Here is a 24081-nt window from a genome sequence, read left to right as displayed (position 1 = left end):
GTGTGGCTCAAACAATTAGGTAATATTCTGCGATGCCTCATCCATTTTTTGCCCAGAAACAAAACAGCTGCCAACTCCCTGAACTGCCGTTGAGATTAGATGTGATCTAGGCATCTACCTACTCAAATGTCAAATGCAGCAGTTCTGAGGACACCCATTGGCAGGTACTTGGAGATCTGGGGAACCATTAGAAAGAAGCCTGGGCCCCTTAAAGCTATACTCACCTCTATGGTTAGATATTGCATCTAGGTATCCAAACTACTCCTAAAGGCTTGGAAGTATCTATGCGCTGACTCCTATACCTGTTGAGAGCGATAAAGGACACTAATATCTGTTGAGAGAATTGTGTTCTCAGGACCTCCCTAACATACCTTGAACACCAACAACCATTGGAAGAAACAAGAAGCTTCATTTACATATACAGTTTCAAGGTTCAATTCAGGGGCATAGGAAAACTATGTTGCTTTTGCACTACCACAGCACTCTACAGACCCACCTCTGTCCATTACACACAGTCCTATAGGACACTATAATAATATATATTTAAAGAGCTGGAAAGAAGTATTAAAATCTCATGGTTGTAAATATTGTGAAGCAGTATTTCTTCCTTTTTTTTTTTTAAGGATTCTGTGTGGTTACAGTCCAGTGTTTATGCAAAGCTACCTTTTCTCAACAGTAATCCCACTCTGCAGAACCTCTTTCAGCCTCTACATTTCCCCACATTATTGCAGTTAGCCGTGCTTTGTGCTTGTGTTACATGAACATATTTACAAGTAGACTTTAATAATATTGCCCCAAGTGTATTCCTTTATCTCTGATCTCAGGTATATTTGCATGTTCATAATAGCCTAAAGATAGCCCTTCCCAGGTCTCTTCTGAAAAGTGTTTTAAAATCTTAGTCCTACTGATAAGTCTCTGGACTTATTGGTTTCTTGGCATGTGTAGCAGGACTCATTGCTCTTTTTCTAGCACATATTTTGCAAGGAGATAGTCCTAAAGATTGATGGGCTCTTGTCCCATTAAAAGATTCCATAGATCAAAGTTTAGGTGTGGATTTAATTTTTAATGAAATTAATCTGCATTTTAAAAAAATTGCCTTTAAAAAAAGCAAATTGTGCTCACGTACTGCAGCATTTGCAAGATGCTTGTTAAATGTACATTCTCTAATCAGTAGATGAGCGCTTGCTGATTCTAGTTATATTTACCTAAAAGTCAACTTGCTAAGTTGCACTATTTAAAGCTCCAAATCCTCCCTCTGCGTTAAAACTGAAAATAACCTGTCATATTTCAGTATTCCAAAATATGTCACATTTTCCTTGAAGTCAAAAATAGGACAGAGTAGGGAGATGATTATTTCTACTTTCGTCACAACAGCAGCTTACACCAATGGCAAACATAACAAAAGCCCATTGTATAATCCAACACAGTTCTATTAAACCAAATGAATTTTTTTTGGTAATACCCTCAGATCAAAAATACATTATTTACACACATTTTGAATTAATAGTTTAAAAAGAGGGAAAGCCGTTATTTCAAAATAAAAACTTCCATTTCAGTTCCACTTCCATATCTCACTTTAAAATATTTTTTTAAAAATATTTTTGAAATGATTGTTCAGAATCAGTGCCACTGGTGAAAACCTGAAATACCTTAACATGTTTATAACCTAGAGTCCATGTTCAATATTTTTGGTGGGATATTTTTTTAACTTGCTGTAGCTAGAAACCATTTCAATAGTTTTCCAAATTATTAGTTATTAATACTCTCTCTGCTCTCAGTCTCTTGAATCAAAGAATTTTGCTTGACTATATCTAGCAGATTATCACAGTTAGGTTTAACCATATTACCTAATGAGAAACCATTACTTTATTTTTGCTTTGTCCACCTTTTTTCCCCAATGGATTCTCTATGCAGAGAAAGACTGAGAAAAATTAGATGCAAGGTGTAATTCTGATGAAACAGAAACATTTGACTTTGATAGTAGCCAAATTTAAATATTTCTTTGAATGACAATTGATCCTCTAACATCTTTTATTGAAACTAGGAAGAAAAAACACGATTTTAACTATACAAGCATAACTTTTCCAAGATGTTTACAACACTAATTGATACAACACACTGCAGTACCGTTACTTTAGTTCATTACACTTTGTTTACTGGAAGCTGAGCTTCCAATTACATAATTTTCCAATCAAATAATTCCATAAAATGATAACTATAATAAAATTCTTACCTCTAGACCTAGTTTCTCTTCACTTAACTATTCTGAAATTTTTCTTCAGGATTTTTCCATTAATGTACTGGAAAGACACAAATTACAAAGGAAGGAAGCAGGATAGGGAGGGACAGAGGGGCACCAGATTTCTTGGTTGCGGGTGTCATTTCTAATCTTTGTCTACAAACTTATGTTGTGCTTGTATAAAATTGTAAATTTACTGTTTTAGCATATTGCTAATTCACTATAGTTTGGCCATAAACATCAAACACTGGCAACATTTGTACCAATAAGGAATATTTAGTAACAACAGTAAGCACACGCAACCCAGGGGCCAGATGTACTTCAATATAGGTAAGATGTAAAGCTCTCCTCTGCTTGTTGAAAAGATAGGCCAATAAACAAATTCCTAGACAAAAGTACTCCACTATCCTTAGATGAAAAGTTGAATGGTGAGGAGGGCTACAGAACACTAGATAAATGTGCAGCACAAATTCCACCTGTACAAGTGAGTCCAGGTCCTTTCATTTCTCCTTCTGAAGGCATAAAACCCAGAGAAGCTTTAAAAGGAGTTCTTTTGACTTGGTCTTATGACTCCTGGGGACCCTGTTAATACTTGGGAAACAACCAGCCATTAAATGGTTTCCTCTTCCTAACAGCCACCAGAACACTATTAAGGAGTTACATTATTACAAAGGAAAAGTGACATTTTTCAATATTCTCAGAAACAGGCCCTTCATGTAGCATGTTAAGCATCTATATCAAGTAACGCCCCAAACTTGAAAATTCAAGACAGATAATTTTGTTTGCATAATAACTATACCAGCCAAAAGCTAACTATCTCAGACACTGCCCAACACTTCCTTCTATTTCTCTGTGCCTTACTGCGCCCCCATTTTTAACTCTGTGAAGAGGTGGCCTAATGTAGTGTGGTAGTCTTTATTTCTTACTGCAATATAACAAAAACAAAATTAAAAGAAGTGCAGCTGTTTCAAACTATAGCCCAACAGCCCAAACTCAGCCTGCAACCCACCACAATCCAGCTGGTAATGCTCAGCAACAGAAGCTTAGCAATCAGCATGCACTAGTGACTGCACCATTTCAGGGATAGCAGAAAATTCATTTTAAAATACATTATAAAGTCTAGGAGAGAGGGGTGTAAAATAAATGCCTTGTCAATTATTAGGAATCTAGTTTCTGTAAAGATGAAATCCTAAAATGTTTGGAGAGTTGGGCCTCTGTTATTTACTTCCAAAGGGCAAAATTTAACTAAAATAATTGTACAACTTGATTGGTATAATAATTGGTGAACTCAAACTATGCCAATACACATCAGATCTTTGCATTAAAGTAGCCCAAAACATTCAAGAAACATATAAACTAAGTAATAAGTGGGAATGAGGTGATTTTTCTCTCTGGTATTTGTTAACATGAATACTAAAAACAAGTTCTTTGTTTAATAATGTTTTCAAGGAACACTGAGCAACTATAGATGATGTACTCAAATGGAAAATTATTTAATATTTTGATTGCAGGAATGTTCTAGTTAAAAGACAAGCACTATGCAAAAGCATAAGCACAGTATTTATTAGTAGGACAGTAGTGTCACTTGGTTGGGACAAAAGTTTTATTAACAACACAGTACCCCGTACAACAAAATTGAAGTCCTACATGCTAGTACACTAGCTGTCCCACAAACTCTCAAACTGATAGGAAAATAATATTCTGTTATTAAAAAAGGACTATAAACGTTCCTTGATGAACAGTGAACCCTTAGGAAAAGAAAATAAGCATCAAAAAATAAAACAGCAAATTAAACTCTGTTTTGAAGCTTATTTACTGCTTACAAATAGCTACTGACACCAAGACACCAAGACTTAAGCAGCACACGCTATCTTGCAAAACTATGTGAAGAAGCCCCACATACTGTAACACACTACATCGTTAAAGTCATATCCTTTTCATTTAAGAATTATACATAGTAATGAACTTCAATTCAGCACCTATTCAGCCATACAGCATAGGCACAGCAATATCCTTACGTGATGTAACACACGACCTAAAATCACAGTGCCATAAACAACTTAGAAATAAAGAAAAGTTAGAAACATTGGCAAAGGGTAGATCTTGGGAGATAAATATTCCAGCTGTTCACTCAAGTGTCAGTAAGAATTACTGTCTTCCCGTGAACACTGTTAGGTTTGGCATCTCCAATTCTACGAAGACATTTTTCCACATTGGAATATTCATTCTCTAAGCCAATAATTACCATATCAAGGGGAAAAAATCCCAACAAACCAACCCCAAATCACAGAAATAAAGTCACTGGGTCTGGAATAAGCTTACCGAAGATTCAGAAAGGGAAGCGCATTTCACTATCAAAAAACTTCAAACTGGCTCCTAGGACAGAATCGCTCAAATGCAGAAAAAAAACACCATCAAGGAAGATTTGCATGGGACAGAAAGGTGACCAGCCACTTCCAGAGTCCTGAAGAAGTACACATGCTATAGGACAGCTAGGAGAACCAAACCTCCTTTCAGCTTAAAAGTCTTTCTGGGCAATTTCCACCATGTTGAACAGTAGATGGGAAATATTTATGTACTTATTTTTATATGTAAAAATGTGCGTGCAGGTACACAAACTACAAGTCTGAAATACAGACAGACCATCCCCTGGCTAAACCAAGAAGCATGGAAATACAGAGGAAAACAGTAGGATATGACAGTATTTTATTTTGAGATATACTTCCTATTCTTTGCCCCATGTGGCATCAATAATTCCATTTCACATCATTGCAAAAGCACAGTGTCATGACCCATGCCCAGTCCTTGGAACTCCAGCACTGTGTCTTTGCTTTGTATTACTACTCAGTCCTGATGCAAAAAAAAAAAACAAATAAGCATGAAGGAAAAAAAAGCATTTTGTTTTGTAGATAGAATCAATACCTCAAACTACTACACAAAAGCATAACCCTGAAGCAAGTGCCAGGTATGCAGAGAACCCACTTTTTATGTAATGTTCCGCTTCCTACTGTTGCTGTAATCTGAAAAAAATTCAAGTGATTAAATTTCCCATGAATTAATGATGATTTATTTCAGATGTGTTCTGACTCACTCACAGAGATGCCCTGACTAACATTTTGCCCAAGTTCAAATGGACATATGCTGAGCAGTTTGAGGATGTAATATAGCTGTTGAAATTTATCATATTTCTTTGTAAGTTTTAATTATTGAGAAACATTACATCATAGGATATAGTTTCTTCTTTCATTAGAAAAACTGATTTATAGTTAACTGATTTTGAAAGCAAAAATAATTTCACATGAAGCCTATAATAGTTAGCAGGTTAGATGCCCCATCTACCATTTCATTGTATGATAATTTAAATTACTTTAATAGGTACAATAGCCTTTTCTGAAATATTCTAATATTTAAAAAAAATAAAAGAAGAATCACCTCAGTGCTAGTATCAGAAAAAAATTTAGCAAGCTAGCAATTCTATGTTCTAGCCCTTTAATTCACTACCATAAAATGAACGGTGAAAATAAATTAAATAATTTTAGAAACACTAAGGAAAAAACCAAGTCGTATATTAGCTATAATTGAAATCAGCCAAAAATACCTTTATCTTATAATCAGCACAAATTCACTACTGAGCTGATTAAAAAAATATACAACAGACAAACCCTTGAAATATGAAGTCATTCTTTTTCCCCTTAAATTGTCAAAATTAGGGAAGAAGTTTAATTTAAAAGCTGAAAAGTTTTACATGTTTAAAGCATCTTTATCAAAAGGCATTCTCCTTTCCAGAGGAACAGGACACAACCACAACATTTTAATAACTTACAAAGTAGTAAGTCATTCAATAGAAATACATTGGAACCAACTTGAATTAAGAAATAGTACTTGGTTCGCTAAGATAAAAATCTGTCCACTGCAAGGCCTATAAAACAGAAATTCAGTAACTTACATCTCCTGTCATTGCTATTATGATCACTATTCAGTGAAAAAAAACTAAGGAGATCCAAATATGTAGAGAATGTCATACTCTGATTAACGAGGACAAAAACAGGAACAAGATTAAAGTTTAGAATCTGGATGAAGTGACACACAAGTCTGAGAAACTGATTTCATTTTGGCGACAAGCCTGGCAGTGGCTTAACATAAAAATTAAAATAACATAGGCAACATAATATTGCCCTTACATGTTCAGTCTTTAACGCACTTACCTATCACTACGACGTCCTTTCTCACAGAAAGAAATACAGAAAGAATACAGAAGGGTAAAGAGAAGTAACAGAACTCTTGCCATCACCTTGTAGATGCAAGATGCCTGCTGTGCATATACCACTAAACGACTACTGACTCAGGAAGGCATTAGGAACTTCACTATGAAAAGATGATAAAGCAGAACCTAGGAGACAACAAACAGGCATTGCCTTAGGTCTGAGAGAGACTGAGGGAAGACTGTTCTGAAGCAGGTATGGCATCAGACCTCAACAACTGGAAAGTGTCAAGAGTGGAACAAGCTGCATCTGCAAGGAAAACAGTGTGATTAACTCAAACATGTGACAGGATGTTATCTTTGATCCTTTCTGTAACAGTCTCTAAAAGACCCTATAGAAGAGTGCACTAGAAAACACTAAGTCCTTTCTGAAAATACAGATGAGTGACCAAAGAGATACAATGGGGGAAGGTAAAGGGAGGCAGCTGGGGAAGACAGAAAAACCCATTCTTTCTTCATTCACATGCGTTGCAACAGGTTGTTGGAACAGTGTTCATCCAACAAATAATTAATGACAGTTAATTTCCAAGATCATTATGTTCTATCAGCACCTAATAACATGGGCTATAATCAAGAATGGTGTTTGCTGTTGTTCCCAGTTGAGATAAAGTTCTATTTCATACATCTGCACACAGAAGCAAAGAAATTCTTCAGTAAGGCTAACTTAACAATTAGACTGATCCATCTTGCTGGAATTAAGTCTCTCAGTGATTTTAAGAACAGTTACACATACTCAAAACCACAAAAAAACTAAAAGAGGCAGCATGACAAGAAGAATAAGTTTTCTGCCCTATGACACACCATTTTATTCATCATACTTAACAAAGCTAAACCTGTACAAGTTTGTACATATTGCATTGAAAGAACTGTTCACTAGCTCAAAAAATGAACAAAATTTCAGAAACATAAAACTTAATGGTCCTTTTGCAATTTTTGTGCAGTCAGTATCAATATATCAGCTCAAAGCTTTTGAGAGATACAAAAAAACCCCTGAACAATGGCCAGAGACCACATTTGGGCCAAGACAAGTACCAGGCTGGTGTCCATAGTCATCTCAAATGCCAAATTCAAAGTCTGCTATATAGAAATGTGAAATTACAGCCATTAGTAAAGAATTAGATGTTTAAACAGAAAAGATAAATTGGATCAAAACTACATAAACATATATGTAGTTTATATACATATACAGATAAAGACATAAGTAAACATAAATGACTGTTTAATTCAAGATCACATTTTTACACAGGAGAAATATTACATTCTGATCTACCAGTATGGCTTTTTCCATGAGCAGGTGAGTGTTTTCAGATTTTAAACTGACTGTTAGTTGTCTAAGAACACTAGGAGTAATTAATTATGTTAGGAAGAATTAATATCAAGAAATGAAAGTGAAATTAGCGTGAAGCTCAGAACATAAGATAGACACCATTGTGATTTAGCTTTGGAAGACGTTTCATCTTTGATTTAATTATTTGTCATACTGTGGCAGCATATTTCACCTGTTAACTCTCATCTTAAAATACTGAAAGATAAGGTGTAACTTTTTTTTCTTTTAATTCAATAGACTGAAATGCACCTGAACAAAATAAAAAGTTCACAGGCTAAAGAAAACATTTAGTAGAACTCAGTTTTGACTTGCGGACATGCACAAAATTGAAAAAACCCCAAACAAATTGACCGTTATTGGCACTTATGCCAGCCAGCTATAAGGTGAAGTAATAAAAGACAGCTAATAAAAGTGATCTGCTCGCAATGAAACTGTACAAGCCATTAATTCATATTGAAACAGTAAGTCTGATTGTAGTTTTGAGCACAAAAACATAACGTAAAATTCTATTTTATTCAAATTTGAAAAACTATATTGATTTTAGCTAGTTTAAATACATTCATTCCCAGTTAAAGTTTTACAGTAACTGATGATTTTCAATCACACAGACAACCAAGTTATAAATCCCTGAAAAATGGATTTATTATAGGAATACTGATAAAACCTTAACAGCGATACAAATGATACATCACATAGTGTATTACACCTTAACAGTAAGCACTTGATCCCCTTGGATTGGTAGATGCATCACTCCTACTTTTCTAGTCTAATACCATCCTCTAGGACCAACTGGTTTAAATTGAATTCACAACTGTTTGCAGTTACCTAAAAATGATGACTTTTATCGCACTATAAAATATTCTCTTCTAACCAGTATTTCAAAACTTTTGGAAAGAGAACATCCCAGTGGGGACTAAACATGGTACACAAGGAGAGTAGTTCTAGTGAATTTGAGAAAGTCATTTCAGAATCCGTGTCCCTGAAGTGATTTAGTATACAGCAGTACTTCCCTTGACATCAGTTAATTGGTGCATGTTTATCTGTGCATCTTAGGACTTTACTGTACCAGTAGGCCTTGGGACTCTTGAAGTTAATCTCATTCTGGCACAAACTTTCTGTGGGGTAGGGCAATTTGCAAATGAAAGGCACTCTGTTATGAGTGAAATCAGAATTATCAGCAATGCAAATGGGCAACTTGTAACACACTGAAGAGAAATGCCACAGCATATGTGAGGTCGAAAATTAAATACTTCCTGTAAAATAAGTGGAAAAATATGTAAAACAGCTGTAGTGCATCTGTTTGCATGCACAGACACTAGCCATTGTACAAGCAGAGATCTTCCAAGCATCCCAACTGTTGTTTGTTTTTTCCCCGATGCTTTTTTCCCCTAGGGTGAAACCAAACTTCTAAGATTCAGCATGACTTGCAGGACAGCCCCTGGCCCACCACTGCACTGCTTCCTGCAGCCCACAGCAAGCAGATCTGGAAAGTAAGTTGCAAGTGTGGTCCTCAGTAGCAGAATAACAGCACAGGCACACACCACTACTTTGCACCCCTGCTTATCATTTCTCCTCACACCTTTTCTTTTTTTTCTGCTCTCCTTGTAAAAAAAAATAAAAAATAAATCTTGGGAATAAAGCTTTCCTTAAGGACAGGAAAACTCATGCTTGTTAGTCTGACTAAGGGATGTGCAAAACAGAAGTCATTTCCCTGAGGCAAAGATCTTCAAGTCATGCCTAGTTTACATTATTCTTATTTCAAGCTGTTGAAATATTTGGCACATTGAGGCCTTGATCACTGACTGAGTCTCATGGCATTATCACAGTCTATATTATATATTTATACAATAAAGTAGAAGTTACAAATGCTTCATTCACTCATTTTGGTTTTTCACATTTATTCATTAAAATCCCTTTCCTTCTCAAGGGTGGTGTTAGGCCTTCTGGGCAGGAAGGTAGAGTGACAAATTTCTACTGTATTTAAAGGTTGCAATGAATACTGAATGCCTAAAAGGGCAATTGCAGTAGTAACTGGACTGAAAATACAGAGTAACAGGGCGAAAATTAATAGCCTGTTACATACAGCCTGTTACATGGTCACAGGTAGGTGATTAAGTAGTCTCTTCTTGACTTACATTATAAAAAACATCCAGGGAGAGAAAAAAAGTCATGTTGTGAGTGCTTCCAGTCTAAAACACATAAGAAGCAAAGCTTGAAACCAAGTATTTCCAGTTTTCCCTTTTAAAATATAAATTGCACTTTTATACAAAGCAATCCGAAGTCTAAATAATAGTAAAGGTCTGAAGCTGCCTTACTGTACCAAAGAGTATCTGTGTTCACATCTGAAGTACAGGCAACTAGTTTTCAGCCATTCTGCACACAGAGCCATATGCTCTATATCTTTCTGCTTTAAAAGGGCCTGCCATTAAATGCCATGCCACTGGGTGGGGAATGAACAAAGAAATAAAAAACAATAATAGGAGTTTAAGGCCTTTATCTCCACAAGGAGCTGAAAACTGTGGCACAACCCATGACCAATACTTGATACAGAAAACAGCACACTCCCACCGAGGGCTTCATAAAATCAGTCATTCTTTCTAACATTTGCCACACAAGACAATCATACCATCAGCAAGCAACAGTGCCAATTAAGCATTTTTAAGGTCTTCAAAAATTCACTGAAAGGGCACTTCTGAGAAAGATAATCTTACAGATTTGGTTTCAAAAATAGACACCACACTCACATTCAAGGGACATTCTTCACTTTTAGGCCTTTGTCACAAATCTGAATCTTTATTGTTCTGAAATAAATGCTATAAACATAAGACTCAAAACAAGAACTCCAACTTTCAGTCTCAGAAGAGGTGTGGTTCAATGCCCATATCACATGTAACAAGAAAATTTCCTTAAAAAGGAAAAAAATTACTGTAAAGTCTTTCTTACGAACGAAAATGCAATCCTTTTTCTCATTACTTTGTGTACAGGCGGGCACCAAAAAAACTTTTGCATTTTCTTTTGAATTCTTGCTATGATGCTTGACGAACTTTTTGCCATTCAACAAATTCATCCAGAAGCACAGGCCCTGCAAATGGATGAAACTTGGAGTTATATTTGCCCATGTCTTTCAAATATCTTCTCTTAAAGTATGAAGGTTAAAACCACTGTTTTAGGAAACATTCACGTCAATCCTATGGCCAAATACTCACAGACTACTACAATCATTCCAACCCAAGGGTGGCAAAAAGCGCACAAAAAACGGTAGACAGAATTATGGAAAAAAATGTTCCTGATATCTGACAGGTGCATTGAACTGAACAGAAAGCATAAAAATAAGGTTATATTGTAAATGAGCACAACTAAATCTTTCTTCCTAGAGCTTTCAAAATTGTAAATAATTAGAACATGTACCAAAATGGGAGTAATGCAATCCAGTCATAGCATCACTGACTATCAGGTATGTTCAGTTCCAAGTACCAGCAGGTAGGCAACATAATCGTTAAGTTAGAGTTTATTATACATTAGTACAAAATGAGAGTTTGCTGTTTATAGTTGTGCTTTCAAGTCTATAGTTTCATGCAGCGAGCACCTTTACTAGATCCTCATTGAATACAAGCTGGCTCAAGTACACCATCATACCACTACAACTAATATCTGCAGTTTGAAGATGGATGGTTATCAAGACTGTTTTTCTATGCATTGCTGGAGAATAATTACTTTATACCTTACAGTATTGTTTCTGTTACAGAAATGTGTTTTATGGAGTTTTAAAATATTGCGCTAATAGTTGAATAAGCAAAACATTAAGAATACTTACATGCACCATCTTCATCATAGTTGCTAAGATCTGCATGGACAGTTCTGCTGAACTCTAGTACATTGTACCACTGATCCTTGTTCATAACTCTGTACTTCGATTGCTAGGGAAAATTATTTCAGAACATGAAAATGTCAAATGGCATTTGGTACTGTTGCATCTCATTTATCTCATTTTATCTTCAATCAGTTCCTAACAAACAATTTAATGGAGAACAATGGCTACTATTTACTTGGTTTTCCATTTTTAAAAATACTACACATGTACATAATTCTTAGTTATGAAACTACATAAAATGATTTCTTGAAAGATCAGATCAAAATTGAAATACTGTGGAATCAGGAAGTTACCACTCTAAGCTTCAAAAAATTCGTAAATTTTTGTCTGGCCCTGAAGTGGGACATATCTAACTAAGATCTATTTCCAGATGGAACTATTAAAAAAAAAAAAAAAATCTTCTTTTCTCCAGGGTACAATACATTATAATCATAAAGACATCTACTTTGCAACGCTGGTACTGATTTGAAGCCAGGGAATAGTCTCAAGCCTAGCATGTTTCACAACCTACACACATCCACATGACTCATTCACTTACAGCTAAACTGACCAAAATCTTCCAGAGACAGTCAAAGATCAAGGTATCTACATACTGTATCTGAACAAAGCAAACTTGAAATTCAGCACAGATGCAGCTGAAGAAACTAACGGAGACTATTTTAAATTTATCTTTACAGTATAATTAGGATGGAATTTTAGTTGCCTTTGATAAGAGAAAGGGGGTGGGGCACAGGGAAAAAGAAAAGAATCTGTGATGCATACAAGAACATTGTTTCATAAGCACATTGAGCAAGGGAAGGGGAGCAATATAGATGTATTCTTGAGTAAAACACAAACCCTGAAATCTTTTCACAGAACACTCCAACTACTATGCCATCATTCAGAAAGTCAAGGAAACTTGTACCTCCAGGTATTGATAAAATACTGAAAACAGTGGCCAAGTTCTTCCAAGCAGAAGAGCTAACATGGACTTCGCAGTATCAATATCAAGACTTCGCTGGTCTTTTTCCTAAGGTTGATTAAAGAAAGCACATAAAACAACTCAAGTACAAGCTTGCTGAATAAATAAAGTAAGACCTTTTCTAATTTTCCAGTAGTCTTACCCTTGCAAAATCAAAGGCATATCTGTAGATATTCTTAAAGGATGAAATGTCATTCAACTGTGACCGCAAGAAATCAAATTTACTCTGTAATTTTTCTGTGCAGTCACACCTAAAATAAAACAAAACACAAAACCCAAAAAATAACATTAGAAGTTCAAAACACAACATTTAGGCAATGAAAAAAAAAGGCCAGCAAACAAAAAATTAAAGTTACCGAAATGCAATTATCAGATATACAGGAGTAATGCTATAAAAGTGACTTAGAGAATACTGAACACACTTAACATTTGCAGCTGACTGAAATGATGAATTCTGGCTTCTGTAAGCAAGTTTTTATGTTTTAACTATATCAGCAACATAATGTCTGCTTTACTTCTCAAATAGTAGTCTTTTTATGCCATACTCTGCAATGTACACTCATACCCAGCAGTACCTGATCATTCATCACTATGAAAGTTTGGAGAAAAAGAGTATTCAGTGTGCATTAAGTGGTAAAATCTAGCTTTATGTCATATTTCTTTGGGAAAAACAAACCCTAAACATGTAGTTTTGAAGTGTGTGTTTACAAATGGCAGGAGTGAGCTGGCACTCTGCAAAACATAACAGCCCGCTCATATTTTATGACCAATAAATGCAAGCTCTGATAAACCTACCACCTGAATTAGTCAGTAGCTATTCAACTGAAAAATCAAGGTCTGTAGGAGAATTTCCAGGTCTGCTAGCTGACGGGATAATAGTTTGGTAAAAATAACCCTTTGGCAGAAAAGATCTCCATGTATTTTACTCAGCAAGGAACTTTGTTTTCAAATAGAAAATGGGTTAAATTTCCCACAATGGCAAAGGAGAGTGTAATTTACACTTGCTAATCCTGCAGGAAAGACTCACTCAAAAGAACAGTTGTTATATCACATTTTATTCCTATAAAATAGCTGCCATGATTAAAAAAAAAAAAAATCTACCTTGCCTTGTATCCTTTGACAGAAGCAATACTTTCAGAAATGCAGAGGTACATAAATACTTCCTTTGGTCATGTGTCCCCCTTTTGGCAGCCTGCCTCTCAGAGAATACATTTGCATCTCTAACAGCTCCACATGGACCTGTCATAGGCCCACAGCAAGGGCCCTTCTGGAATACCGAAGCAGGTTGCTGAGATGCTGTACTTTGCCCACAGCTAATACTTCCTGTTCCCGAAGTCTACCAGCCTGTGCATGCACAGCTGTCTGTCTGTCAGTCTGTCCCTCTCAGACTTCGACAAGAGAAATGTAGCAATTCCAACAGATACAGCCTTTTGTTATTTCTTGTCTCTAGCAGCATCCATCTAAAGCAGCACTGAGTCCTAGCCATGATCAGTGCTAAATAAATAAAACTATTAGCTAATTAGGCTACATATTCAGATGACAGAACTAATATATTCTGAAATAAGCCATACATGAAGTTGAAAAGAACTCTAGTTAAAAAGCTTTGGTAAATTTAATTAAAGATAAAATTACCTTTTTTTGTCTTCAGCAATCTAATTGGTCAAACCCTTAAACCCCTGTTTAACCCTTAAAACAGCAGTATGCTATGCTAGAAAGGAATCTCATCTTACATTCATATATCTTCTTTCTACGTTCAAACCTTCATACTTCCAGTAGAATGCCCTGTACATTTGAGGACAAATCTACCTATTTAACATCTACGTAAATGCTCATGTTGTTAGTGTACTAGTGACATATATAAGCTACTTAAGGTGGGTTTACGGCACATTTTGCTAAATATAGTTTACTGAGATTTACCATACCATGGGTAAATACAAATTTCGATATGTTTAAATTTCTTACAAAATTGTTAAAATTGTACAAATTATCACAAATTTAAGTGCAAAGTAAAATGCCAGTTATTGTCTACTGTATTATTGATTATGTGTATTTTAATGCAAAAGTGATTCTTTTGAAAAAGTTGATATGTGCAATTATTAAGCCTCAAGACTCCTGAGCTATTTATTATCATAATTTAAAACCAAACAGTCAAACAGACGCTGAGACAGGCACCACCAGCCTCTGGATCCCAATGCAGGGACACGTCTCTGTTAAAGTCATTCTGTACCTGGCCACAGACTTTCTTTCCGAAAGAAGGCAAAGCGTTGTCAAACTCCTCTTTTACAAAGATACAGGTGTTTGTGCAGCTGCACCATAAACAAGAAGACTGAGGTCACCCATACTTCGAATAATCTAACAATCAGAACAACCTTCTAATTAGCACAAATGAATTAACACTAAACTTCTGTAGAGACTAGAAAAACATGTGATTTCTCACTCTGCCTTAACTGAAAGATAGCACTAAATAATGCTACCTCAAGGTGAACAAAATTAGACGTTAGCTTACTACATTCTCATCACACCCCTATGGCACATTTATAACAAAACTTAAATTAGCATCACAAAGCAGATGTATTTTAATCTCTGTTGAGGTAAAGAGATCATTTGAGGCATAGCTAAAATGGACAGTGATGATTCAATAACTCCTACTCAGATATTGAAATGTTTTATATTTCATGGTTATTCATATAGGCTTGTCTTTCACTAAAAAGAAAAATCAGTAAGATGTATACAAAAGTTAAACCAAAAGCATTTAATGGTAGTATACATATTTCATCCTAAGGAGGTGTTTAAAGTAGCTGAAATATATTGCCCAGCAGAGGTACTTGTTTCTCTGTGCTGACTATGGAAAGAGTTTCAAGCACCCAGCTTGCACATATACATGTACATATATATGTATATGCACACACACACACATATATGATAAGGAGCAGAATTCACCCTACATACACAATATACTAGAAACTTCACAGCTTACTCAGGGAATAGTCTCAAGCCTAGCATGTTTAAGTCTCATAAGTCGCTTAAGTCTCATAAGCTGCTGTTTAGTGCTCAGTCCACTCTTAATTTTGACAGGGTCTATCTTGTCAATATATTTATTTTTCTTGCCTCTAAAGAACAAACTTCTCCAGTGTGTTACAAAACTACATACAAAAAGAATGTCACTTTAAGATTCAGGCACCCAAATGCTGCCATCTAAACTGTATATTAGATCTAGGTGTCTTAAGCTTTAGTGTTGTCATTCATAGAGGAATAGCCAAGCAGCCTGTTAGAGCAATTCAGGCAACCAGTAACTAGGTCTCTGGGCAAACTGAACACCTCCCTAGGCTTCATTACACTGACTAGATCTCCAAAGATTGCAGTAAGAGTTTAAGAAATCCAGCTCTTACATATATACCACACATTTAGGTGTCTTACTATGGAGCTGAATTCTACCCAACCCTATTCACGCAATTACCTTATGTGACACTTCACATATTTTGAAATAAGGACTCTGTAATATAACAGACTAGAATACACTCTGGGGTTTTAATGCATTTACATCTTATTTCTTCATGCAAAAAATTAAAAAAATGCTGTGCAAGAACATAGTAATACTTTATTGCTTGGAGTATAAAATCTTTCTTCAAAACTTCTGTCAAGCCTTTCCAGAGAAACTAGATTCCACCATTCAAGACAGAATCCCATAATGTGATCTTCCCAGCAAGAAAGAACAGCACAAGTCTACAGATTCTTATTTTCTTTTATCATGGTATAACCCTAGCTGGCAAGTAAGCACACACAGCCACTCGCTCACTCCCAGCCAAAACCAGCACCTCTTTTTAAGCCAATGCATCTTCAACTGCTTTATGTGTCACTGCTTCATCCAGCTGCTTAGCCTACAGCCTGCTTATTAGAGCACACCAGGGGAAGTAAAACATACAGGTTAACTGGTTTAGGCTTAGGTAAGTGCTCTGATCACAAGTCAGTTTATATAAAAATGTACAGCAGCACCATTTTTTCAGTCTTTCACATTTAGGCTACAGCATGACCAGCTCTGTTCTTAAAAGAACCAGAAGATTTCCAACCACAGAGGATTATTAGAAACAAAATCTATAACATTGGCTCTGAAAAGGTTCCTGATTTCATATGTCTTTGCGTTTGAACTCTATGAGACTGGTTAACTCTTGAAAGCTTCAATTTGGGCATAAAAATTAAGTGCTTCAGAGAAATGACCAATACCCACTCATCACATCTGAAAAACTATGCAATCATAATTTAATCTCTGTCATCCCAGATTTCAGGCAATTTACTCATACTCTTACTAAATTTCTGCTGATAGTCACAAAACAATCAAGGCACCTACCAGAAGCCTGATCCCAAATCAAATGAGAGCTAAGAGTCAGGTCAAAGTAATTTATCCTCTGGTTACTTGAAACTATGGAGTATCTGTCCAATACAATTTCCCAAACTAATTCACAACTGACAGGGCAACGGTCAAATCACCCTCTCTTTCCCACTGTGCTGTAGCTGCAATAGTAGTTCCCTGACATTTTTAATATTGAATGCAGTGTCATAATAAGCTGCTCTTAAAACACTTAGGTATCATAAGTAGTTCCATGAGGAACAAACAAGAAGTAACAACTGAACTAATCCTCACAAAAAGCTGATTAGTTTAACACGAGAAACAATCTCTTTAGGCAGAACATTAATTCAGCAAAAATTCTAGCTAACAATAGAGTAATAAGTTAATTTATAAATTGAAAAGGTGTTATTTAAACTAAGCATTAACCATGGCTTCTGACATGCATCTAATAAATAACACTAATAGCCAAACTATTATCAATGCTGTCCTCATCTACAAAGCTTAGAAATCAGTAAAATCTGTCCAGAATATCAGTGCTGAACTACACTTATGTGCATTTCCAAATCTACTTGTCACTAATTAGAATGATATTTTAACATATTTTTGTAAGAAAAATAAGCCACCAAAACCTGACTTATTAGGTTTAGACAATTACTTAATTATTTGAGTGAACTCATCAGATTCACTTTGTAGTTGTTGACCAGACCTAAAAGCAAGCATTTCTGTGTCTTATTGCCAATGTACAAGAAACTGAGAGCAAGAATAATTAAGCTACTGGTACAATCATAAAATTAGAACATTCTATTATATATGTAAAAACACTCTTACTGTAATGAGGTCATTCCTTTTAACCATTCTTCCTTGGTAAAAAATCCCATGCTTTCAGCCTCTAGTTTCCAGGCTAAAACTAACATAATAATCTAAGGAAAGCAAAAAAAAAAAGAAAGGGGGGGGGGCAGGGAGAAAAAGGAGTCAGTATGTAAGAAAAGGCCAATTTATTGATATTCAAGAATAAAACTCTTAAGCATTCAAACATTCTAGGAAGAGTTGCACATGCTTGCACTTTATATTTATTACTATTAAATAATTTGGCTACATGCAATTTTCCCTGTAATTTCAATTTCTGAAAATGAAATATTACTATAATAAAAAACCCCCAAAACCTCACGCAGCAAATATAATTGATGTATTCAGCTAAGATATCTTAGAACAGCTCCTAAAAGCAGGAAGATGAACTCTTCACTTACTGGAGTTAAGAGTTTTACACAGAACTTAATCTCACCCAATATCCTCTTTTAAAGTGCTATTAGCACTGTGCAAGAAACTTACATTTTCAGGCTCAACACCGATGTCTTCACAGAACTTTTCCATTCCTTCGGGACCCACAACTTCATCAGGACCTTCAAAGCCAAAACCACACCAGACTGAAATCTAAGTAACATTCACCGCTCACAAGGGTTATGCACAATAACTAGACTATACTGCACACAGGCAGTTTTTGGAACACTGAATTACACTATTAAGTAGCTTTCATGTTAGAGCTATTCTACCACTGCAGTGTGGAGATGTGTATGATATGTACACAATGTTTGTGTTGTGCAATGTCCCTATAAAAGCAGACAAGCCATTGTAGTTTTTCATGTGAGTTTTCAAAAGACTCCATTGACCTTCCTATTTATGTAGCTCAACTCCAATAACTGTGGCAGTCAATTATTTTTAAGACAACTTGGTTACCACTACTCTGTGCTGAAATTACTCTATGAATAATGTTCTTTGAAGAATTATTTTATGAACAACAAAAAATTTAATTCCATCTGAGCTACTGAGATACTATTACAGATATCACTCTTTCAATGGTGCTAACATTATGGGTTTGCACTAACATAGAAGAGGGTGAATCTGCAAATAATATAAGGTTATTTTTATGATGCTGAGAATATGAGGAAAGTGATAACAAATCAGAGAAATGCTAAGTGTGTTAGTCACATAGAAGGCAGAAAAAGGTTTACAGTTGCAATGAAATAACTTGATTCAAACCACAACAGTTAGTGTTATGCTGTCACTTCTCCATTTTAACACAAAAAAAGGCCTCCAAAATGCAGCAAAATAGTACATTTAAAGAGCGCATAGAGAGACACTATACAGCACTTTCTCTAAATCTCTCTCTGATTTCAGTTATTTCCACTAAGCCTGTTCCAAAAATGAGTCCTACTAGGCAGCCAAATATTATTAGAAGGCCTGTTGACACAGTATTTTGATGTGTCTTGGATCATTTTGTTAACATTGTTTTAACAAATATGAACCCATGTAAAAGGAAAAGGTTTTATCTTCCAAAATAACATGCCATTTGCCGATTTTTTGGCAAATTTTACTACTTATATGTAGACAGAGCCCTTGATGATACTTTTCTTCACTTCATCTGTATCTGCTGCGGTTAGTGTAAGCAGAATTCTTTGTAAGAGTTTGGATAAGGCACTTTGAATAACTACTTGCTGTGAGATAAGAACATCGTCAATAAAAAACATTAAGAATGGCTGCTTTTACAGGAAAGTAAAATGCACCTGACATTTAAGATCATGAAATTCTACCTCTTGAAAAATATTGCAAAGAACATTTTGCCTAGGTAAGCAAGGCAAAACAGTTACATAGAATGTGTTAAAAAGAAATACAAGTTTAAGTTATGAAGAGAAACACATACAAGGGTCCACTGGTAATGACAAGTATAAACTTGAATCAGTGTTTTTGGTCCAGAAATCATATGCATAACTCATTTTTTTTAATATATATATATATGTATATACACATGTGCATGTGTGTGTGCACATGTGTGTAGTTTTACCTTTCAATGAAAACATTTAATCTCCAATGTGGCATATTTTGATTACTGGTTAACTAAAGAAGCATAACCTCCCATACTCAATTCTTGACTCAACAAAGACAAAATTTCCAGACATTAAAAGTAAGAGCAACCACATTTATCAGAAGAAAATTAACTGAGAATTCTTGTTTTCCTCAGGAAAGACTTTTTACTCCACAAGTGCATGCCTCAAACTTAAATTAAAAAGCAGATTACTAGAAATAAGAGTGGTTCATTGCTGTGGAAAGACTGCAAGGAAAATATCAGTTCTGATAAATATAGTCAAACTAATTGCTGGCACATAAATCAGCAGCTTGTTTCATACTGAGAAGTGGCCATTAATGAGTTTTAATTATTAACCAGTTATGATGGACTTAAAGTAGTGACTAGACAAGAAATTAATAATAATTTACAAATCCTGATTTTGTAACCATATATTTGGTAAATAAATAGTAGTAATACTGTAATAAATTCTGCAAAATACATTGCATATTCACTGAAAGCAACTATTACCTGGATGGCAATTCTGAGTTATTTAAAAGAGGTTACTTCCAATACTTTTGGAATGAAACATTTGTTAATTAGAATATCAAAAATGCTAGGACAGATTCTCAAACAGGAAAAACAGTATAAGTATCTATTATTTTGTTTTATGAACTAGAAAACTAAGAGACTTAAATCATGAGCTACAGTACTAGCCTTGCAATATGATCATAAAAAAGATCCAGTTAGATAAATAAGCTTCTACCTAAACTCTCTCTCAATGTCCTGACTTTTACTTGACAATTTCAAAGGAAAGAAGCAGAATCACTCAGCATATCCTCATTCAACACTGTACTACCCAACATCAAGTATTTCATTTTAAAGCTATAAAGCATAGAGTAAAGTCAAGTAAGTGAAAAAGAACAAATACTGAGAAGGTACTAATAAAAGCTATACTAATTCAAGTGTATGTTACAAGGAAGCAAATATGGACATTTTTCTGTATATATCAGCACAAAAAAAGCAAACTGCAAATAGTATTTGATATATTGCTTTGCTTAAAACAAAACTTTATCATTTTTATTATGAATCCATTGCACATTACCTGCATATTCATAAAACCAAGCCAGGCACTTTTTGCTTGAAAAATGTTCCTCTCCACTTATTACTTTACCAGACGCTTGTGATCTGCAGTAGCATATAGAAACACAAGATGAACAGCATTATTTTAATGAGACATGGGAAAAAATGTAAAATTAAATTCCCAAATGTTTATTATTAATTCAAACTATTTAAATTGTTTCACGAAGTCAATATACATAAACAATGAAGCTGAATATGATAGAGGGCAACTGTCTGTCATCCTATTTTAAAACCTGGAACAGAAAACTACCTTGAAATACAACCACCTCATAACCCAATTTATTGCAACTATTACTTTTTCTGAAATGCAAGAGTACTGTTATCTTGTAGATATTAAACAAAAAACTCCACACACAGATGGCCAAAATATCACTCTTCAGTAATTTAAATGCCTTATTATCTGCTTATATTTATACATACAGGCATTTAAAGTTAGGTCTCTAAAAAGCAGCATGATCTTCAAGAGTGTTGAATACGCTCAAATCCCATCAAGGTCAATAGGAGCTGCAGAGTCTGACATATTTAAAAGTCAGCCTATTTATAGTGAGGCATTGAAATTTGGGATGAAAACTTGACTGATTTGTTTACACTAAATATGTAACTAAGTATCTGTAAATTCTATAGATGTCTGGTACCTATACCAGAACAGTAGCGTGCAATCTGTGTTAAGACTGAAGCCGCTCACCACACACAGCTTCCCTGCTACATTGCCTTCATTATGTAACACACAACCCAGTTTGCCCAAGAAGTGAATTTTCATAATTCATCATTCATTAAAAGATGCACAGAATAACTGATTTACTCCACTAAAAACACTGACCACACCAAAGCATCTTTAGTCAGTAAGGAATTTCCGCACCTTTCCAACACATGCTCTTACCAAACACTAGTTACAGACTTCTAGAACAAGCTCAGATTATTTCTAACGATGAGAGTTAATCGTATGAGAGGATTTAAAATTATGCAGCTCCCACATCGCAATTTTAAAATTAAGACATCAAGCAGTAAAATAACAGTTCAATTCTGAGAAGGGTGATCAACTTTAACTCCTTTAAACTGTATCGCTTTAAGCTTCACTGGAAAAGAAAGCAACATTCTCCAAGATGAAGCCTTCTATGCTGAAAGCTAGAATTAAAGGTGTCCTACAAACATCCCTCCAACTGCCATTGGGAACAAAAGTCACCAGAAAGAGACAGTCATACATATGCTATTGCTTATTGGCTTTATCCAGATTAACACAGATCTATTTGTAATCACTGCTTTTACTAAAGAATAAACCAATACATCGCTGTATAAGAATGTAATGCCAAAAATGCTTGTGTATCCAACATTTTGTGATAAGCTAGCATGAACTCTCATTTACATCATAGTTTTTGCCCAACAACTACTAGATTCCTGTAGAATTTTTTTTTTAAGGAGCTATCAAAAGGTTTTTTTCTTTTTAAGTAAAAGATATTAAGGTCATAAAATTTTGGTTAAAAGTGTTCAAGAAAGATGAACTGAAACTGAACACATACAGAGAAGACCTATGATAAGCAAGGAAACTGAAAGTTGGTATTACAAGCCAGAATAATTTAACTTGTTTTTAGCTTGTAGCTGAAAAAAACAAAGTATGAAAAAAACAGAAGCACTCCCTCCAAATGCACTCTGAGGCAGAATCATGAGGGAGGAGTGTTGCATAGAACAAAATGCTGGCACAACAGTTATTAACTGGCTATGAATAAACTGACTGAAACTAAAAGGTCACTAATGACCACAGAAAGCAAGTTCTGCAATAGTTATCCAAAATGAACAGTCACAACAAAATAAGAGCCTGGGTACTTCTAAGATCAAGCTCAGTCAACCTGTGAGAAAGGCCATACACCACAGTTTCTTGCAGTAGCCATTCCTGCAGCGTTGATTTCCTAAGTCCTTTTTATCCTTAGGGCTTCACGACGTTATTCCTAACTACTCGTTTACTGATACATTTAATAAGGTCTAACAGATGAAGCAGGCTAACAGTTACTTTAGAGAAGCCACATTGTAAAGCTCCTGCTACACCACACTAATGGCTCATCATTTTAACAGTATCTTTCGGCTATCATGGCATAAAGTAGACTTTTAAAAATAGTTAATAGACAGGATACTTCAGACTTCTGTATTTATTCCAGAAATTTTTCCTGCTCTTCGAGAGTGATGACCTCTCCTTCCAATTTACTGCAAAAAAAACCCACAAACAAAAAACAAACAAACAACCCCCCCAAAAACACACACACAAAAAAAAGAAAAAAAAGAAAAAAAGGACGATTTAACGCAGACACTCTGACCACTAGCAACCGTAAAACGAGTGGCGACCGTAAAGTGAGAAGAGCCGCCTACCTCAGGGAAATAGAATGGATATGGGGCTAAATGTCAGCACTAACCCTCCAGGTACAGCCAAAGGCAAAGCGAGCCGGGAACGGGGGCCGTTCCGGGTCGTGCACAGGCCGCACGCCGCGCCCCGCACCTGCAGGGCCCGCACCGGGACGTGCCCGGCGGCACGGCCCAGGCCCTGCGCGGGGCCCGCGGGCCGCACACGCCTTACCGCGCCCGCCGCCCCGGGAAACTCCGGCGGTGCCGCAGCCCGGGCCCCGCTGGAGGGCGGCCCAGCCCCGCGGCCGCTGGCACCGGCCGCCGCGCCGCGAGACGGTACCTGCCGAGTTTACACTTCTTGAGGCCGGTGTCGTCCGCCGCCGCCGCCCCCGAGGACTTCCTCTTCTTCTTCACCGGCAGCGTCCTGCCTCGGGGCGGGGCCGCCCCGCTGCCGGGGCCCGCGGCTGAGGCCCCCCCGGGCTCACTTCCTCCGGCCGCCGCCGCCTCCCGAGACGGGCGGTAGGGAGACGAGAGGAGACCCCGTCCCGCTCTGCTCCCGCTGCTGCTCCTGCCCAGCCCCTTCGGACGCTGCCAACCCCGCTCGCTGCGGGCAGACGCCGCTACCGCCCCGGTGCGAGAAGCAGGTGTCGCGCTAGGGGAGAGCACGGGGAGCGAGAGCGGGGAGCGGGCGGTATCGGCTGCGGAGCGAACGGCGAGAGCGACCCGGACACAGACGGCGCCGGGCAGGAAGTCGCAGCGCCGCG

At 36.4% G+C, this 24081-nt stretch overlaps 1 protein-coding gene across 2 annotated transcripts; it reads right to left on the bottom strand.

Moving 5' to 3' along the window:
* Nucleotides 1–8447: 8447 nt before the first annotated feature.
* On the bottom strand, nucleotides 8448–24060 carry DCUN1D5 (defective in cullin neddylation 1 domain containing 5). 2 transcript variants are annotated; one of them, XM_027677339.1, is made up of 8 exons: nucleotides 23658–24060; nucleotides 20949–21031; nucleotides 18334–18404; nucleotides 17833–17924; nucleotides 12802–12910; nucleotides 12603–12707; nucleotides 11642–11744; nucleotides 8448–10909 (listed from the first exon to the last, which is right to left on the bottom strand). In XM_027677339.1, exons 3-8 carry the CDS (start codon nucleotides 18373–18375, stop codon nucleotides 10854–10856), a joined length of 507 nt encoding a protein of 168 aa, XP_027533140.1. In that variant the 5' UTR covers nucleotides 18376–18404; nucleotides 20949–21031; nucleotides 23658–24060; the 3' UTR covers nucleotides 8448–10853. The 2 variants fall into 2 exon arrangements, with proteins under 2 accessions (XP_027533140.1, XP_027533141.1); XM_027677340.1 differs by lacking the exon at nucleotides 23658–24060 and adding an exon at nucleotides 23345–23368.
* Nucleotides 24061–24081: the final 21 nt, after the last annotated feature.

Source organism: Neopelma chrysocephalum, unplaced genomic scaffold (genome assembly GCF_003984885.1).
Source record: "Neopelma chrysocephalum unplaced genomic scaffold, ASM398488v2 Primary Assembly neopelma1_43, whole genome shotgun sequence".
In the NCBI taxonomy this organism is placed as follows: domain Eukaryota; kingdom Metazoa; phylum Chordata; class Aves; order Passeriformes; family Pipridae; genus Neopelma; species Neopelma chrysocephalum.
Note: the sequence above shows the minus strand (reverse complement) of the source record. Positions and strands in the feature narration are given on the sequence as shown.

Excerpts from the sequence above, each read along its gene's own strand:
- DCUN1D5 (XM_027677339.1), bottom strand. The coding sequence starts at position 18,375 with ATGGAAAAGTTCTGTGAAGACATCGGTGTTGAGCCTGAAAAT. Across the intron at positions 17,925-18,333 it reads TCGGTGTTGAGCCTGAAAAT|ATTATTATGTTAGTTTTAGC; the intron begins GTAAGTTTCTTG and ends TGCTTTCCTTAG. Across the intron at positions 12,911-17,832 it reads AAAGGAATGACCTCATTACA|GTGTGACTGCACAGAAAAAT; the intron begins GTAAGAGTGTTT and ends GTTTTATTTTAG.